General features: G+C 50.1%; 1 protein-coding gene across 3 annotated transcripts in view; it reads right to left on the reverse strand.

Moving 5' to 3' along the window:
* Positions 1-7305: 7305 nt before the first annotated feature.
* Positions 7306-20534, reverse strand: part of UCK2 (uridine-cytidine kinase 2) — a 73906-nt gene continuing 60677 nt past the window's right edge. For all 3 annotated transcript variants that reach the window (XM_065946467.1, XM_065946447.1, XM_065946457.1), the window contains exons 4-7: positions 20294-20436; positions 14463-14560; positions 12666-12714; positions 7306-11336 (exon numbers count right to left, since the gene is read on the reverse strand). In XM_065946467.1, coding sequence (XP_065802539.1) covers positions 11197-11336; positions 12666-12714; positions 14463-14560; positions 20294-20436 — 430 coding nt within the window. In that variant the 3' untranslated portion in view covers positions 7306-11196. The remainder of the gene's footprint in view (positions 11337-12665; positions 12715-14462; positions 14561-20293; positions 20437-20534) is intronic.

Genomic DNA, 20534 nt, shown 5'->3' on the forward strand with positions numbered 1-20534 from the left:
CTGGGGCCTTGAAATGTGTCCAGTCCAAATCGAAATGGGTCCCAAGCATACAACAGACACTGGATAACAGATGGTGTGAGAAAGGAAACATAGATTACACGTTGAAATCATAGTAACTTGGATATACTGGGTTAATAAAATATAATGATAAAATCAATTTCACCTCCTTTTTACAGTTTTAAATGTGGTTCCAAACACAGTTTCAATTACACTGGGGTTGCTAACTGTGTGTCCACTGGCCAGCACCCAGATATGTCACACAAGAAGCCCAGCACCGTGGCTGGGCCTGACTCACCCAAGACACACAGTCACAGGTACCTCAGTCACCAGGCAACCTGGAAGATATGGATCTAGACCAGGCTTTCCCAGTCTGAGGATTAAGGACAGAAGCCGTGGGCAGAACCCAGGTGGTCTGTGAACCTTATTTATATTTATCTGACTGTGCCAGGTCTTCAGCTGCAGCAGATGAACTTGGCCACAGAGTGTGGCCTCGTGCTCTGGCCAGGAATCCAGTTCCCTGCATCCACTGAAAGCAGAGTCTTAACCACTGGGCCACGAGGGAAGTTCCCTAAACTTTAAAATTTACGTCTTTGTTTTCACTAGTCTCTACCTGAAATGTTACCATTTCCTTCCACTGTGAGTGTAGGCAACAAGCCACTGGAACACTAGCTGTACTCGTTTCTCAGCAGTAGAAATCAGTTATTTTCCTAACACTTTACAGTTGTTGCGGAGTTTCAAAATACCATTTAATTTCTTGTTGCGGAGTTTCAAAACACCATTTAATTTCATCACTACAACACCATTGTGGCAGTTTTAAGACCTATCACTGGATCTTATTATCTGATGTGTTAATAAAGAAGCACATTTAATACTATACCATAGATTTGCTTTTATATTTTGGTAAATATGTCTCAGTATAATTTATTTTCTTAAATGTTTTTCTGGTGCTATTTCATATGCATAAAAACATTATTATTGAGAAGTGGTCCTTAGACTGCTAGAGGGGTCCATAGCGCACACACACATACACAGAGACCAAAAATCCAGTCAAGGAAGACAAGCCATTTTCACTGGCAGGGGTACCAGCAGGCCCTGAGTCTAAGGGAAGCCCCACCCTGAAGGGGCTGCCAGGACAACCGAGGCTGTCCCCCTGGAGATGCCTGGTGCCACTCAGTGTTTGCCCCACGGACTCTTCAGCTACAGAATAAGAGAACATAGTATCTGACCTCTGGTTTGGTGCAAGGACTTTTTGATATTCACCATTTTGAGGTCCTAAAGAGCAGATCATCAAGTATTTGAATCCATTTTAAATTACTAAATGATTGTACAACAGATGTCCTTCCTATTCCATCCCTGATCTGTCTCCCATCTCAGAGCCTCACACTGGGGTCAGGGTGAACAAGAGGCCCAGAAATGGGAGGGTTTACTTAGCATGTATACTGTCACCCTGTTTATTTAACTTATATGCAGAGTACATCATGAGAAATGCTGGGCTGGAAGAAGCACAAGCTGGAATCACGGTTGCCGGGAGAAATATCAATAACCTCAGATATGCAGATGATACCACCCTTATGGCAGAAATCGAAGAACTAAAGAACTAAACTCTTAGTGAAAATGAAAGAGAGTGAAAAAGTTGGCTTAAAACTCAACATTTGGAAAACTAAGATCATAGCATCCGGTCCCATAACTTCATGATAAATAGATGGGAAAACAATGGAAACAGTGACAGACTATTTTGGGGGGCTCCAAAATCACTGCAGATGGTAACTGCAGCCATGAAATTAAAAGACACTTGCTCCTTGAAAGAAAAGCTACAACCAACCTAGACAGCATGTTAAAAAGCAGAGACAGAGACATTACTTTACCAACAAAGGTCCGTCAAGTCACTGAGCGACTGAACTGTAACTTAGCGTAAGAGTAGGTACAGCCTGGGATGTTCTCAGCCCCACGGTTGGGGTGGGCTAAAGCTCTGAACCCTTTTGGGTTGGTCTGTGCATGACAATAATCCTATTTTGGTTTTGCTACACTCTGGCAACTAGCCTGAGGGCAGGGCTCTGACAAAAGCTACAGAGAAATATGGTTGAGGGATTCTTCCCCACCAGCCAACTTCTCCCAGGTACCCTGAGGCTACTAAGAAAAGGCCTTCTAGGAACTCACTTGCACCCATGGAGCTCAACTACTAAGTGTGTAAAGAAAGCTGCCCCTCACAGGACCCTGTATGCCCAGGCAGTCCTGCCTCTGTGCACCAGCTCTCATTCAACACAGAGCATATAGCAGGGGCCCTTATCCCTACAGCACAGCTTGCCCAAGACCACACAGCCATTACAGAAAGCAGCCAACATTTAAACTAAATCTGTCAACTCCAGAGTGATTTCCCCCAACAGGCTACCTGCCCTTTGAGTTGAAACCAGACAGACAACACTGAAATCAATGGGCAGAAGGTGGAAGCCCTTTTACAGAACACAGCTGACTCCATGAACCAAATGCAATGTTTAAAAGATGCTTGAATCTGTCTCTTCCTTCTGTTCTCCAAGCCAGGCCCTTCTTCCTGTAGCTGCAAAAAGAATCAGTCCAGTAGCAGCCTCAACTTTTGCTACCAACACTTGCCCTGGAGAAGCCCTAAAAGGAGGAGGGGCTTTTGTTTCCAATCCCAAATCAAATCCACTGCAGACCTACAGTCCCGTAGTGGGATCTGGACCCAGTCATTTTGCCTATGGGCCCTAGGTTCCAAATCTGTGAAATGAAGGGATTGGACTTCAGTGGTTTCAAAGAAAACCCTGAGGATTCTCAAGGGAGATGCTCTATTTCTGCTTTCAACATTGAGACTCCAAGGAAGACTTGACGAAGGGTTCCATGACTAAAAGCACGTTGGACTGTATGACTTCCGAAAGCCTGCCCCACTCGCCAGGACATCCAAGGAACTCTCCAAGGACAGCCATACTCTAGTGTCTCTTGGTGATGGGGTGTGGGGTGAAGATGTCTAACAACCTAAGAGGGCAGTGCTATTTCTGAGCAAAATTTAACCCCCCCTTTCCAGTCCCATCAGGCAGGGAAGAGCTTTAAACAGCACAGATGACATTTTGGGGAGAAATGGGCTCCCCAGTGCTGTGAACAGTCTATAAGAATAAATATACAAGGCTTCAATTTGGCCTGTACATCTGATCTTATAGTTTGTTATAAAAGGTCCTCTCCCTAGGCCTACAGAATCAGAATCTTCAGGAATAGATCATAGTAGTATCTTTAACGAGCCCCAGTGATGATGGTCTGATCACTCACCTAGACTCAGACATCCTGGAATGTGAAGTCAAGCAGGCCTTACGAAGCATCACTGCAAACAAAGCTAGTGGAGGTGATGGAATTCCAGTTGAGCTATTTCAAATCCTAAAAGATGATGCTGTGGAAGTGCTGCACTCAATATGTCAGCAAATTTGGAAAACTTAGCCAAATTTGTGGCCACAGGACTGGAAAAGGTCAGTTTTCATTCCAATCACAAAGGAAGGAAACGCCAAAGAATGCTCAGACTACCGCACAATTGGACTCATCTCACATGCTAGTAAAGTAATGCTCAAAATTCTCCAAGCCAGGCTTCAGCAATACGTGAACTGTGAACTTCCAAATGTTGAAGCTGGTTTTAGAAAAGGCAGAGAAACCAGAGATCAAATCGCCAACATCTGCTGGATCATTGAAAAAGCAAGAGAGTTCCAGAAAAACATTCATTTCTGTTTTATTGACTATGCCCAAGCCTTTGACTGCATGGGTCACAATAAACTGTGGAAAATTCTGAAAGACATGGGAATACCAGACCACCTGACCTGCCTCTTGAGAAACCTCTATGCAGGTCAGGAAGCAATAGTTAGAACTGGACATGGAACAACAGACTGGTTCCAAATAGGAAAATGAGTAGATCAAGGCTGTATATTGTCACCCTGCTTATTTAACTTATATGCAGAGTACATCATGAGAAACGCTGGGCTGTAGGAAGCCCAAGCTGGAATCCAGATTGCCGGGAGAAATATCAATAGCCTCAGATATGCAGATGACACCATCTTTATGGCAGAAAGTGAAGAGGAACTAAAGAGCCTCTTGATGAAAGTGAAAGAGGAGAGTGAAAAAGTTGGCTTAAAACTCAACATTCAGAAAACTAAGATCATGGCATCTGGTCCCATCACTTCATGGCAAATATTTGGGGTAACAGTGGAAACAGTGAGAAACTTTCTTTTTGGGGGCTCCAAAATCACTGCAGATGGTGATTGCAGCCATGAAATTAAAAGACGCTTACTCCTTGGAAGGAAAGCTATGACCAACCTAGATAGCATATTAAAAACCAGAGACATTACTTTGCCAACAAAGATCCCTCTAGTCAAGGCTATGGTTTTTCCAGTAGTCATGTATGGATGTGAGAGTTGGACTGTGAAGAAAGTTGAGCACTGAAGAACTGATGCTTTTGAACTGTGGTGTTGGAGAAAACTCTTGAGAGTCCCTTGGACTGGAAGAAGATCCAACCAGTCCATCCTAAAGGAGATCAGTCCCGGGTGTTCATTGGAAGGACTGATGCTGAAGCTGAAACACCAATACTTTGGCCACTTGATGTGAAGAGTTGACTCATTTGAAAAGAGCCTGATGCTGGGAAAGATTGAGGGCAGGAGGAGAAGGGAACAACAGAGGATGAGATGGTTGGATGGCATCATCGACTCCATGGACATGAGTTTGGGTAAACTCCGGGAGTTGGTGATGGACAGGGAGGCCTGACGTGCTGCAATTCATGGGGTCGCAAAGAGTCGGACACGACTGAGCGACTGAACTGAACTGAACTGAACTGAGTGATGATGGCCAACTTTGGGAAACCCCACAGTAGATTGTAGCAATAGAGAAACTAAGAAGTAGGAGCTGATGCTCCTTGTCTCCCTAGTGAAGACTTTAATAAAGATCTTCCAGAAAAAAAAAAAAAAGTCTAGACTTCTAGGCCGGACAACTCTCATAAATAGCATTTGTCCAACAACCCAAGGCCATCTCCTGGTGAGAAATGAGTTCTACCACTAGATGGCAGACATATGCCAGACAACCTCATCCTACAGCTTGACCCACTTCCTAGCTTCCTCTGTAAAACTGGAGCAGGACCACATTGCTTACATACTTTGCAGGACTGAAGACTGGTAAAGTCCCAGGAGTTATCATCAAAGTCAGGAATTTCAGGAACTGAAAAGAAAGTACATGGTGTACATGGCACTCACTGATAAAGAGGAATCTGGAAATATCCTCAACTCTAATTCCCTTGGTAAGAGCCTCCTGGGCCCGTCAGATAAAACCCCATGTGACACGTGAGCCTGTAAGGAGAGGTTAGGCTGGCTTTCCCTGGCCCACGGAGTCAGCACTCAACGGTGGTGAACACAAGGCCACTTCTTCACTCAGCAACACATTATGGGCACCTCATTGTAAAAGGGCATGCCAAGCATAGATTTGCCCTATGTAAAAAATGAGTTTGTGTAATACACAATTTCATGTTCTCCTACACATTCATTCGAGATATATGGATAAACAAATCTTTGAAGTTGCTGTTTAGTTGCGAAGTCGTGTCTGACTCTGTGACCCCATGGACTGTAGCCCGCCAGGCTACTCTGTCCATGGGATTTCCCAGGCAAGACCACTGGAGTGAGTTACCATTTTCTCCTACAGGGGATCTTCCCAGCCCTGGGATCAAACCCCGTGTCTCCTGCATTGACAGGTGAATTCTTTACCATTGGGCCACTCAGAAAGCCCCGGATAAATCTTTAGTCTTGGCTCAAATTGATTCCACTGGCTAATTTGATGTTTTGGTTTATGGTTTATTGAGAAGATAAACCATGGAAAGTTAACTTCATGTTGGGTTTTAATGAATGTATTTAAACTGTTTTAAACGGCCCTCAGCACCAGAGGATGACAGAAATCAATCCCTGTGGCCCCTCCTCTCAAAGCTACTTTCCCACATCCTAGGTCTCCTCCACCTCTCATCTGTAGAACTTTTATGCAGGTCCTCACAGGTTTCTTTCAATCTGAGTCGAGCTGGTTTGGCTCAAGCAGCACTTACGCAGTCATCAAACTAGTGGGTCCAGGCTGCGGAGCAGTGGGTGGCTCAAAGGACACTGTGACAGATGCTCGGGAGGGAAAGCGGGCAGCTCAGGAGCTTCACTGGCCTGCAGCACTGCCCCCCAGGGACGGCGAGGAAGCAGAGCTGAGCTCACTGGCCTGCAGCACTGCCCCCCACGGACGGCGAGGAAGCAGGGCTGAGCTCACTGGCCTGCAGCACTGCCCCCCACGGACGGCAAGGAAGCAGAGCTGAGCTCACTGGCCTGCAGCACTGCCCCCCTTGTACGGAAGCAGAGCCAAGCAAAGCACTCAGCTCCAGACACGGCACACAGCCCGGGGAGATGCGAGAGCAATGCACAGAGAAAGCCAGATCACAGCTAAAGTGGTTGTAAAACTATGGCTCACGAGGTCTTCATCTGCCTGCAGGTATCACCAAGCTTGATAACACACACCTATGTGTTACTTAAAAACACAGCAGCCTTCTGAGATGGATTCCTCTGAAATTCAAGTTCTTTTGGACCCAGGCTCCTCGGTGGGTCCCCCTGTCCTTGGGACGAGTGGCTGGGAACAGCAGGGCAGCTTTTCACAGCGATGAGGGTGATGAGGCGCCTGGGAACAGCGGGTGAAGGGACGAAAGGGAAACTGAGAAGGTGGGGGTGAGGGGGACTGTGTGCTACAAAGAGGGCAAAAGCCAATTATTTTAGTTATTTTAAGATCTCTGGCGGTGGGTGGCCTAGATCTTTTAATAACAAGGAGGTCGATGGTTATCTGCATTGATTGCATGACTATAAACTAAATAGATATAGTCACTTAAGGTAATCACACACATGTATGTATGTGTATTCAGCTTGAAGTTGTTCATTGTTATAATGCCAACGCTCCTCCACGCAATAAGGGTTTAGAAGGTTTTGTTTTGGCTTTTACTATTGGAGCTGAGGAAGGGACGGCAGAGGGAGGGGAGGGAGGGAAGACACTGCACAAACTGGAAGACCTCAGAGGAAGCAGAGCCAGCCAGAGCCAGAGAACAGAAGCCTCCCAGGGACTGGCCTGGCCTTCAGGGATGGAGCAGAAGTGCACGCATGGAGGCCTGCGGCGCAGCAGACGATGGAGAAGCTCAGCGACAACAGGCTGGTGCCCATATCCAGCCAGCTACCCCTACAGCGCTATCCCTCCTGTCAGCCACTGGCCTCAGTCACTGTTCCTCCTCCACAAGCACCACAAAGGAGGCAAGAGTGGGTTCTTTTCTGTTCAGTCTTTATTTACAGCAAAGTACAGAGTATGTGGTCATTTAAGTAAGTGCTAACAAGTAAGTGCAGGGCAGTAGAAGGAAAAGAAGAAAGTGCAAGCATCTGAAAGACCAAAAACAAAAAATAAAAAGGCCTACGTCTCTATTTACCTACTCACCCTGTTCCTGAGGCAGGGCCAGCCAGGCATGCGCCACCTCTAAGGTGGTCAGACAGTGCCTTGAACAGGCCCACGGCCTGAGGAGGGCCGCAGAAGGCGCAGAGACCAAGTTCAAAGGGGGGACTCGGCTCTAGACTCGCCCCGACGGCTACCCGAGCATGCTGTCACTCTCTCTCATCTGCTGGGACACTGAGACTTTGCCCACTCTACCCTGAGGTCAGGGCGAAGGGTAGGAGTGGCAGAGAAGCCAGCCCTTTCCAGAAGCCCAGCCCTGAGACCTGGAACCACCCTCGCCTGCCTCACCCATGTGGTCACTGACAGGCAGGTGGGAGACTCAGGGTAGAGGAGAACATTTCCCTGCAAGAGGCTACGAGTTTCTGCCAATGGCTTTGGGCCCTGGGGCAGGTCAAGGCTGCTGAATCAGGGAAGCCACACAACAATGGCCAAGGAGGTGATGCGCGAACCAGCTGGGCTCCAGCGCCTCCTGCAGCAAGTCGGACCTCGCAGCCTCACAAGAGGCTGGCATCCCACCCCGGGCACCACGACGAGCGTCCAGGCCAGCCCAGGAGAGGCAGGAAGCCAAAGTCCTTGACCATCCAGCAGCCAAAACCACAGTGGGTTGTTGCAGTTCACAGGTTCTGAAGCGTGAACTGGAGACTTCTGCATTACCCTCCACGGCCTGCTCTTCACAGACCGTCGCCTCTCAAGGGCCCACTCTGCCCACTCCAAATCCAATGATGCCTGAGGTGACAACACTGCATCTTCCTTATACACACTCCCAGCTCTCTGCTCCTGTTGGTCTCAGGCTGCCCACGAACAAGAAACCCAGGAAGGGAGAAGTTCCATTAGCGAGAAGGAGTGTGGGCCCAGGACTTTCCACGACACAACACCTGTTGTACACACGTGGTCCTTGGACAAGACCTGCACAGTGTGAGAAGCAGGTGCCACCGGGCGTCTCTGAAGCCAAGAAGCTCCCGTGTGTACACAGCCAACCCTGCCCTTCTCTGCTCATCCGTGCTGCCTCCCCAGACAGCAAACAGTATCCATCTCTGGCCTAATAATTCTATCCGATGCTCCAGCAAAAACAGAGATCCAGTGGCTCTTAAAATACCAATTCCAGGATTTGCCGCATAGAAAGCGCAAGTTCAGATAGATGCACAGTTGGCTAAATGCTGGGTCCCCACAGGGCAGAGCTTCCCATCCCCTCCTTGGCCCAGACCTTCTGTGTCATAGAACCAGAGGAGTCACTGGCACAGCCAGCGAGCCCCCAGCCAGTGGGCCAAGATAGCAAGAGGCGGGGCTTCCCTGGCGGCCCACACAGAATAGAACCCGCCTGCAATGCAGAAGACCTGGGTTCAAACCCTGGGTCTGGAAAATCCCCTGCAAAAGGGGATGGCTACTCACTCCAGTAGTCCCGACTGGAGAACTCCATGGACAGAGGAGCCTGGTGGGCTACAGTCCACTGGAGGGCAAAGAGTCAGACTCGACTGAGTGACTAACACTTGACTTTACCGAGAGGCAGGGCAGCCTGAGAACTGTTTCCCACCAAGGACAGGGCGACTCGGAAAACCCTGGAGGCTTGGTCCCAACACCACAAGTAGATGAAAAAGCAGCTAAGTAAGTCAAGGCTCAGAGATGAGAAGACTCCATCTTCCAAGGCAGTAGGATAGACAGCCAAGGCACTGAATGGTTTGGCACCTGGGAGCTTCAAGTAAAGTTAAGCGTGCTACCCACCAAAGGGCCAAGGCTCCCCGAGACAGGGAGGGCCTTCCCCTGAGCACAGACAGGCCCCCACAGAGCAGGGGGCTAACGCAGGCCCGCCATCCACCCTTCACCCCAGAGCTACACAAGCCGTGACTGGAAAGATAATCAACACTGATTTGGAAATGAGGGCTCAGCCAACCCGCCAGGCACTGGCCTTCAGAGCAGGCACCTTAGGGGCCTTCCCCTGCTCCAGCTCGGCAGCTGCTGCCTTCGGGGGCTCCTTCCAGAGCCTTCCAGCGCAGTCCAGCCTCCTGGAGGTCTCAGGGGTGGCAAAGCCCTGCTGAGGATTAGGTTCAACTTTTAGACACAGCCCAACAGAGTTGGAGTCAAATGGAGTCCAGAAAGGGGGAAGCAAACCGGGTGAGGCTGAGCCTACAGGAACAACTCGATGTGCCTCGAGTTAATGGTGCTGGACTTATCAGAATGGCTCCAAGGGGCTACAAAAACAATGGAAGGAGAGGGGATCCCCAAAATGTTTCAGACTGTGGCAGCCACAAGGGAATAACTAAGGGCATAGCCTATCAAGCACTGAGATGGTCCACACTGAGATGAAAAGGTTCTGGCTCTCCTGCAGTTCAAAGATGAGGCTTTAGCACACTATACTCACAGCTTCTCCATCTCACTAGGTCCGCTGCTTCCTCCAGCCCCCCCGACCAGGAGTCTTCAGGAATCGGTACTGCTTCCAAAGAAGGAAGTTTCCACCAAGAGGGAGCCTCGGGGAAAGCTAGAATTCTCCACCCCAAATGTTTTCAGCCTAAGACTCCAAGTTGTAGTTTAAAAATGCTACTCTTCCTCCCCGCCTCTTGTGCCCAGCCGCCGGGTGACGGGGCCGCATGGTAGATAAGTGAATCTGCATGGCCGGGATGCTGCCTGTCACAGCCCCTGCTGTCTTCACCTCACTGCAAACCCCTCAGGTTGAGGAACAAACACGAGAGCTCCCCATACAGCAGAGCTCCCTGGCTGCCCTGGGAGGGGCCGGCTGCCAGGAGAGGTCCTCAACCAAAGCTCAGGCTGCGAGGGTCCACTGTGCACCCCAGCATCTGGGGGAAAGCCCGAGGACTATCACTGGTGACCTCCCCGGAAGACGTCAGCATCTCAGGCACACCGTGACGGGTACAGTCCCTCTTTCCCCACTCTGTTAGGAAGTGACCCCATCGCATCCCCACCAGGCAAGGAGAGAGGAGCCGCTCTGGTTTTTGGAAGCGGGTGAGTAAGGAAGGAGACAGAGAGCTGCCTGAGCAGCCAGAGGTGGGGTGGGGGCAGGAAGAAAACACAGAAGACTCATGCCCCGCAGTGGGCTTCTTCCCTGAGTTTGATTTTTTAATTGAGGTCTTGCCTAATTTCAACTCAGAAAAAAAAAAGAGAGAGAGAGAAGAAAAAATAAAAGAGGATCTCTTATCCACATTATCCTAAAGCTCCAGCTCCAAGAAGGTAGCATTTGGCAGGGGAGGCGATCAAAGTTTCCAAACTCCATTTCCAGTGAGTCACACAGATGCTGAGAGCCACGAGCCCCGAGCCTCCCGTCCACAGCCACCCGAACCTGCCCCAAGGGGCACATGCCGGGCACCAGGCCTCCGGTGAAACCCCAGGTCCAGCCCCCAACACACTCAAGGACAGGCCCTCCTGCAGAATACTTACGGCAAACAGCTGTACAGTATTTGTACATTTACACAAAAATAGATCCTTTTATATATATATACATATATATATATATATATGTATTTATAACTGGTTACACGTTGGACTCATAATTAGGCATCACCAGTAGTAGTTGGCACAGTTTGTCATTTAAGCTCAGGGTCAACTTGTGTTTCAATTCGTCGCTTCAAAGTACCCAAAAAAAAAAAAAAAAAAAAAGGCATTTCATCTCCATGGTGTTTTCTTAAATACAGCAATGTCACAGGAAACCATATGCATGGGTGCACAGTGCCTCCTGCCCCCTCCTCCGGGCCCCTGGAGACAGGGTCAGTGGGGCCGGCTGCTGGACTCTGAGGCCTGCCTCTTGCGTGAAGGGGTGTAGCCGTTGAGATAGCCGTTGGTCTGCCGCTTGGAGAGGCCCCCGTTCAGGATGTCCTGGATGTGCTGCACGATGAGGTTGATGGCCACTGCGGAGCAGAGGAGGGCAGAGCGTCAGGGGCACGCGCGGGAGGGGGCAGGTCTGCAGGGCTGTTTGGGTGGAGGGCACACCGGAGCCGGAGATGAAAAACTGCTCCAGGAAGCTGGCTCCGCTGCCCGTGGGCAAGTCCCCCAACCTCCCCAGACCTCTATGGGGGCTCATATGACCCCGCAGGAGAGTTCTCAGAGTAGAACAGTCTGGGACACAGTAAGCCCTGAACATAAGGCTTCTTATCAAGATGCGATCAGAGGCACGAACTGGATGGAAGCAATCAACCCAAATTCTGCAGGCATGAGGACTGGCCTTTGTTCTGACACCATTCCACCAGGGAGCCTACCAGTTCCCCACCCCAAAGACAGGGAACCCCACAGAAGGCCCCCTCCTCCAAAGCTAAGACTGGACTCTCCTTCCTTAGCCTTAGAAACAAATCATATGCTTCAAGCACATGATCAATGTTAACATCACTGAAAACAAGATAAACATCAAGTGCTTTCTGGGGTGATGCCCCAGGAACACAGCTCCCCCAGGGTATTCATCACATTGTATGAGCTGAAGCCAATCACAAAGGCCGACCCAAACTGAGAGCTGTTCTATAAAAACAGGCCTGTACTCCTCAAAAATGTAGTGTCACAAAAAACAAAGAAAGGCTGAGGAAGGTTAAAGGAGATTAAGTCAGTATTAAGTGTCCTGGATGTGATGAGCACGCTGCGGCTTGAATGAAGAAATACATAGTGAAATTTTCATTGCCGTGACTAACTCCCAAATGGCTCAGCAAAAAATCAACTTTTTAAGCAGAGGAAAACTGAAATAAATTATAAAGAGAATAGGAAAACAGGGTCTTCTCCCAATTCAACTCTGCCCCATTATGCCTAAATCCAGAGATATTCCTACTTTCTAGACAAGGCAAAGCTAATGCATAAATACACAGTAGTAAAAATCCTTTTCCCCTCAGGAAAAGCTACCTTGATCTTTCTAAATGAAATTAAGAAGGAACTCTGCTTCAACTAAAAAATGGCCTTAGATACATGGTGCCCAGGTATCACTGGGAACAACAGCAGAAGGTATCCACTGGCCTCTGATCACTGCCAGAGAAGCAAGAACAAGCTCATGTCTGTCCCCGCTTATGTATATGCATAAACACAGTGGCCTGTCCTTAACACCGGGTGTGTAGGTATAAATAAATCCCTTTCTGGCTCACAGCAGCAGCCAGGGCCTCAGTCACACCTATAGAGCCTTGTTTGGTCACCACATCCTATCCAAAGTAAAAGTGACAAAGGGAGGAGTCATGCCCCATGCATGGCACCCCACGAGGACTCACCGAGATTATCTGCACCTCTAGGAATGATCACGTCAGCGTATTTCTTTGTCTGTGGAGAAAGATGTTTATAACATGTTAGATGGATTACAATGCATTAAAGAGAGAAGCTGGCTCAAGCCCTTCTCCAAGGGAATGTGGAGAAAGGGCCAGCCTTCGCCTACTAATCCCGTAGGGCAATAATCTGTGACTTCAAATGTAATATATTTTATCCACTTTATCTAATTTATAATAGATCAGCTTTTTCCTGAGTTCTCATTAACATGTAACACTTTTTCAGCTTACAACCTGCACAATGAACATGGTCTTGGAAACCAATTATAGCAGACTACAGCTGTTGAATGGCCATTGAGGCCCAACTTGAACTAGGCAGATGATGTACCAGGTACCAGCTCCTGGCTTATGCAGAGTGAGCTGGTCTTCCCTGGGCTCAGGGGCTGCACAGTAGGAACGAGTGGAAACAACCTAGAAAATACTTACGTAAATTCTGAGTTCCACTACAACCAAGTTAAACGGCAAGAAGTTGGCAGTAAACTTAATCTATGTCCAAGAAGAATACTTTGTATTCTTAATATTAAGCTAGAAAGAGCAGAGAGGTCCTAAGATGGATGGATAGGATTTCAGAGCGTCACACCCACCTCTGCCCTCTTCCCAGAAACCTAATCCTGTGACCCAGGCCTCCCCAGGGAATGAGCAGGGCATCAGGGTTACTCAGGCTGACTCACACTGCCTGCCTGGTTCTGGATCTGAAACAAAAGTCAAGTCGGTTTTGAAGCAAAACCTACTAACATACTTGAAGAAACAAAGACAGCTTGGGGTCATAGTTTTCCAGTACAGAAGAAAGAAGTTAATTATTAATATTAAGAGAAGTAGAGAAGTTCCCACCCTACACTGCTTCCCAGTAGCCCCACATGAGCCAGTCTCCCTAAAAGCATCAGCCAAGACCGGGCGAAGACCCAGCCCCTCTCACTCTCTCAGAACTGAGCTCTAAATTCTTAAGGAGTGAGAACATGGTGTGGCCAGCCCAAAGGAGATGTATGAGGAGGGATGAGTCTCCTGAGTTAAAACTCTTACCAAAGCTAGGCTATCTCCCACACCTTCCTCCTTCACACTCCCACCACGCCACACCTCTTGTCCCTGACAGCCTTCCCCAGACGGTCACCTGACTTTCCGCAGGAAGCTGGACTGTTTCCTAGGCTGAGGGCTGACTCACTAAAAGCTGCACATTGCCCAGTCCCTACCCTTCCTTCTCTGAAAGTCATCTCGCTAGAGAGGTCCCAGCTCACGGGGAGGCCTGACAAGCCTGGGCCAGGGTAGAAGTACAGGAAGCCTGTTCCTCCATGGTACACCTCCCAAAGGGGGACTCACATAGGGACAAGCTCAAAACAGGGCTCAAAGGTGGTGGCCGAAGAGATTCAGAAGGGAAGACTCTGCAGCTGAGGTCTCAGGCACCAGCATGCCAACCATCACCAATCTTCTGAAGACCCAAGTGGTCAAGTCTACCCTTGGATATGATGCGCCCTCAATAAAATGCCTCCCCATGAGCTCCCCAAGCAAGAAGTGTGCAGCTGACAGGAATATCGGACAGCAGGAGCCTGAAGGGCCACCCCAAAACCGAGTGGCAGGACAGACCCCCGTGTGGCAGACAAAGCACCAGGGACTGCCCTTTCTTAGGGCTCGAGGACAGAGGAGCGGCCAGAGGAGTGAGTGAGATCCTGGCCGGGGAGCTCGATGGACAGACCTTCTTATGTTTGACTACATTTTAAAGACTAAATTCAGTGAAAAACAAGAACAACTCACTGGCAAGCAGAATTCTTCAAAGGCAGGCTTGACGAATGTAATGTACTGAGATAAAATCTGCTCAAGGTCCCTCCCTCTTTCGCTGATGTCCCTTAATACTAGAAGAGAAAGAAAAACAAGAATCAAGAAAACGGTGCATGAGTCAACACATGTCCGCCCTTCGCGAGGCGGATCAGGACCATACAAGCTCCACAAGGGCTCTGGATGATTCACATGCCAGATTCCTGAGACTGGACCAAGAGCCAGTCAGCAGCAGCTTTGGGAAAAACAAGTTGCATTTTCACGTCTTGTACAGTCAAATTCAGCTATGACAAAACGCTCTCTGAAGCAAAAGGTTTCCGGGAAAGGCCATTAGTCTTCTCATTTCAAGCAACACTTGACCCAAATAAAACTTCACTGTGAACCCCCAGAAAAGGTAGGACAAGCTCATAACAGGAAGTAGACTGGGCCCAGAGAAGTGGTGGGGCTTCCTGGCAAGAGGGGCAGGTTCCCAGGAGGTGTCTCCTTTGCCGTCCTTATCCGTTACCCTTGCATGTACTCACCTGTGTTCGGGCTGGCAGCCCTCTGTGGATGTGCCCCCTCTGTCGGCCTGGCTCCCCTCCACCAGGCAGAAGCAGGGCAGAGGGCCCAGCTGTGGCCGGCCACTCCGGCCCCCCTCAGACACAGAGGAGACCACTAAGCAAAAGCTGAGAAAACGAGGTGTCAGAGACCATGGGCCAGAGCTGTGAGGCAGCCCAGAGGGACCCAAACTTATCATCTTCCTCCCACCTCCTTCCTCCTTGAGGGTGGGGGGTGTTTACCGCATCAAACGCTGCTTTTAACAGTCTTTTGTCAAAGCACAGAAAAGGGTCCAGAATCCTGGTTCTGCCACTGGACACTAGCCTCCCTGGGCCTGAGTTTCTCTGAAACTCAGCAAGTAAGTTTGATTCCCATATCAAAAGCAACCCCTCCCTACAAATGTTTTCAATCATGGCTATGAAACTCTTTCCCTCCCACCCCAGAAAGGTATCAATTGATCTACAATCATTTGCAGTGAACCCTTGGCTCCCCTCAATCACTTCTCAAGTAATCGCTTCAGCATGGGATGAAACTCACTGTAAACCAACACAGGGAATACTTGTCAGTGCATTTCTGGAAAGTCGTGTCTGTAAATAATTCTGTTGACGTGTATGCACACACACAGGAACACACGCACGTGGGCAGGGGCAGGAAACAGAGAGTGTCTGTGGTTACAGTCCAGGCTGGTGTGAAGTCTATAAGATCAGATGGCTAGAAAACTGTCAGGAAGACCCCATTCCAGAAACCCAGGTAATACACTGCTACCATCACTGACTTCCAGCTCTGCAATTCACAAGGGTCTTCCCCCCATGAGCCCTGGTAATAAAATGGTTGGTTGGTCTCTAACTTGTCAGGATTTGCCTCACAAACCCCACTGCCTGCATGCCCAGCCCAACCCAGCCAGGAAATGGCCTTCTCGGGCATTTGGACTGGGGCGCTGCTCCAGCTGCTCTCGCTGCTCTGCCAGGGACACTCGGCGGCCAAGTAGGAGCTCCAAAGTCTGCCACGTGGCTCAGCCCCATGGGCCTCCAGAGTGCGGGCCTGTGGGCCAAGGGGCTGAGCTCGCCAAAACACACAGCCCGTGTGGCCTCCAGCTCTTCACATGTCTCCAGATAAAGCCCAAAGAAAAAAAGAAGTCAGACCAAAAGGGCATCAGAGCTGGGGAAAAATAAAAAGCAAACACATGCCTGCACTTCAGCAGCTTTGACTCAAAACCCTGCAAAAGCCCGATGTTGGATTTGTTTTGCAAGACACGCATTTCACACAACTGCCGACAGCTTCAGCACTGTGGAAATCTCCATCCTCCCCCAGGACACACACACTCATGAACTTTCAAAATGCTCTGCCGCTGCCCTCAGCCCACATCTGCAGCTCTCCTGTGCCTTGAGGACCTAGAACATCACCCGTCATGTCACAGGAGTGAGGAACAGGAGGGGACAGAGCAGGTGGAGCAGGTGAATCACACCTGCCTCTGCCCTGGAGCCCAAAGCTGCTCTTGCCCCATCATCTGGAGTGATGGGGGCAAAACTGACCCTATTTGAATCCTGACCCCATTAACTACTACCTTTGTGGCCTCAGACAAAAAGCTCATTTTCCTTAACTGTAAAGCAGAGACCACAACAGCAACCTGTCTCACAAAGCTGTCACTTAGGAAGATTGGAAACGTGCAGAAAATTCTTCAGCACTGTGGCTGGCACATGGTGTGTGTTCAGTAAGCCTAAGATACTACAATTATGAAGGTGACAGGACCTGAGGAAGCTTCAGGAGAGGGATGGCTCCCTGATAGAGCAGACCATCAAGAGGACACAAACTGTGAACTCAGCTAAGCAGGCTGGACCCGGTGGGGGTGGGGGTGGGAGTCCCAGAGAGTAGCTGGGAAGGTGCGGGTGGGGTTTCAGTGGGGAGGGGAGGGCAGACATGTGGAGAGAAACAGGCAGACAGGAAGGAGACATCCTGCAGCTTCCACGCTGGAAGAGGAGACAGCAATGGGCCAGAACGCTGTCCAGACACCAGGAACTCGCAAAGCCAGAAGGCATCGCCCACCTCTGCTCCCAAGAGCCTTCCATCAAATTATCACCTTAGGCAGACGGGACCCCTCCTTGAGCCCAGGACAACTTGGGACCAGTTAGTTCACGACACTGAAATGCCCTCCTCCTCAGAGTCAGGAAACGTAACCAAGCCAACCACTGAATCAGAACAAGACCTTGGCACAAACGGAGTCTCCAGAGACTCAGAACCGGGCCCTGGTCACCGCGCCGACCCCGGCACACTTGCTGGGCCCGGGCAGGTCATCTCAGCGTGCCCTGCAGGGCAGAGGGCAGGAAACCACAGGCCTGCTCTTCCCCGCCTGGCTTCCACTCCGCCCTTCCAAATCAGCCTGTGCTGCTTCTGGTCAGCCAGAGCCAAGAATCAAACGTAGAAGGCCCAGAATAAACACAATTCCTCCACGGCTGTCAATTCCCTCTAAAGATCAGTTGGGGAGATGTGTTATTCTAGTAAAAGAACAAACCACCTACGTCAAGGCTCAGTGAAGCCCTAATTCTGTGTAAACTGCACAGAGAGCCGTGGCAGGAGGGGCCTGAGGCCAGCAGTCCAGAGCCCCACCGCCGGCCCTCTCTGACCCAAGGGTAGGTTACACTCACGCAGAGAGGGAGGCACGGCAGGCTTTGCTGGGAGGAGACCAAGTCCCTAGACACCAAGGGGCCCTCAGGAAGGAAGGAAGTCCTTCCCAAGGCCGTGAGACTTGGTGCAGACCTCCCTGCTTTCCAGGAGGACGTGACCCACAGACAGTAAGACCATGGCACTCGCCCGAGTCCCCAGGAGTGTTCTCCTGCTCCATAGCTCCTGACCGACCCTCCTTCCCTCTCCCTGACCCCACCCCACCCCAGCCCACACAGCGCGCTTTCCTGTCCTACGCAGACAGAGAGTGAGTTTGTAGAAACAACACTTGGGAAGTCCCGCTAGACCAGCAGGAGAGTAACTCGACAGTAGGTGACGTGACAGGATGGCGGATCCGAAAGCAGACAGTGAGCTGCCGCAGGGGCACCAGGCCAGGCAAGGGTGCAGAGCTGGCCGTGAAAAACCCAAGAGAGGCCACTGTTACCCACGCCTCTCCCCCATCTCACATAAGGGTCCTAGTGTAAGATCTACCCAATCTATCCCACAAGCATCCATCTAAATCAAACGCGTCACACCACAAAACATGGTTCCAATTTCCACATTTTTTGTACTAGCTTCTCTCTCAGGCATCACTCCATCCCCTGGGACGTTAGTACCACCTGCTGGACTAATGATGATATCAGCCCAGGTGTTACCAGCTCCCGAGGACATGTCTACTGAGGTTCTGACAAGTCCTGACAGAACACTAGGGAAAACAGAACATCAGCTACCATCTCAAATGAAGCAGGTTTCTGATCTGCCACGTTGACATTTATCAACTAAGGCCATCACCAGGCATTACCTCTAACAGCGCAACTATCCTAGGAGTACTAACTAATCATTACATGATCAACCAGTAGGAAAATAAGGTACAAAAAGGTTAAAACACAACCTGCTCCAAGTCACACTTCTACTAAACAGTGAAAAGTGAAAGAGGCTATAAGTGTTAGTCACTCAGTTATGTCCAACTCCTTGTGACCCCATGGACTTAGCCCGCCAGGCTCTTCTGTCCACGGGATTCTCCAGGCAAGAGTACTGGAGTGAGTTGCCATTCCCTTCTTCAGGGGATCTAAATGGTAAAACCAGGATTAAAATAAAGTCCAGTTCATCTGACTCCCATTTTCCCCCCAATGATGCCTCCCAAATTGGGCAAGCTAACATGGATATCCAAGCAGATGAGCTGAGAGTCCTGCCTCTGGGTTCATGGGTGAAGTTATGAACCAGACCCTGGGATCAGATGCCTAAGAGATTCTCAGGCTCAAGTCTCAATTATCTGTCAAAAAAGACCATGCAATCCTTACCTGGCCTGTGTCAAGACCCTAAAAAACAGGACTGTTTCCTTCATATTACCCACTAAAAAAAAATAAATGCCTAGGAGGTCACAAGAGCCACCAAAGTCACAAAGCTGGGGGGAAGCTCTGCTGGGACTAGAATTCTCTTCATTCCATCGGATTATCCTCCTCCCCCATGCTACCTGGGAGGTGAAGTACAGCTTCCCTGACTTACAGAGTAGGAATCCTATTATTTCTTAGGAGAGCAAATCCCAGGGACTCATGTCTCTAGATTGTGCCATTTCCATTTACAGTTCTTGCGATAAGCACACTAAACTGGATAAACAACAAATTTGTTTCAGGAACTGGAAAAGGGAAAACTTCTCACACTTTGAGGTTGGAAGGCTCTGGGTTGGGGCTTATGAAATCTGAATCTGCTACTGACTTGCTCTGTGACTAAGGGCTAAGCCTGGAGTGTCCTGTGTCGCCCCGCCTCCACATGATGGGACTAAAACTTTAGTCACCCTTCATCCCTCTCCTCAGTCACGTCCACCCCGCTGCCTAGGCTGTGTCCTGTCGGCTCCAGCTCTGCTGGGTTCCCCATCTCTCCTCAATGGTTCATGCCCCAAGATGCCACCCGCAGACGACAGCCCTCCCCGTCATCCAGTGCTAACCGGCCACAGTGTCTATGTTCGCAGCCTTCTCGGGCTGCCTACGCCATCAGCCCAGCACATCCACGTCCTGACCCCGCTTATCCCACGAAGCCTGCTCTCTGCTCTGGGCCCCGGGGCTGAATCCACGGGCTCCGCTTCCTGCCAACTAGCATTTCAGGTTCTTCCGCACATGCTGAAGCAAGGTATTCAGAGGGGACAACCAACCGTGCTCCCAGGCTGGCTGGACAGAGTGACCAAAGCTTCACAGAACTTTCTGGACAGCAAAGGGCAAGGGGAATGGGCAGATGGGACCAGCTGCCCAGAGCTGCCAGCAGAGGGTGCTCCTGCCTGCAGATGTGCCTCAGTGAGTCCCCATCTTGGTTGGGCCACCTATGGGGAAATCACAGGGAACCGAGCACTGAGCCAAACTTCTCCCCAGCAAAACCATAAGGTAAACTTCTTATTTCATGTCTGTGACCTCACAAACCTTTAACAAAATACTGAGTGAAACTAACCCCTTCTCAAATGTCACCAAGTGTTTGGGCAGCAGGACATCCCTGCGGCAAGAGTGACTGGCCGGGGTGGGCCCCAGGGACACAAGCCCACCCGGGGGGAAGCCTGGGCCCCAGACTCGGGGAGGGCAGGGACCTATCACAGGCCACCTGGGCCGTCGGCGGCTTCTGGAACGCACCTCTGCGGGAGAGCCGGGTGTCCGCATCTGTGTCCACAAAAAGCTTCATCTGAAACAGGTCTCGCACCTCCTGGGAGTAGAAGGCCAGGATCCCTTCGAAGAGCACCACGTCTGCGGGGTAGACAGTAACCGTCTCCTCCTTCCTGCAAAGCAGAGGGCAGAAGATGGGCTGGGCCAGGTGGGAGCAGCAGGGCAGAGGGAGTCTGGAGTTCCATCCCCTGGACTGAAACGGGGCCGAAAG

The sequence above is a fragment of the Muntiacus reevesi genome, chromosome 1 (assembly GCF_963930625.1).
Source record: "Muntiacus reevesi chromosome 1, mMunRee1.1, whole genome shotgun sequence".
NCBI lineage: Eukaryota > Metazoa > Chordata > Mammalia > Artiodactyla > Cervidae > Muntiacus > Muntiacus reevesi.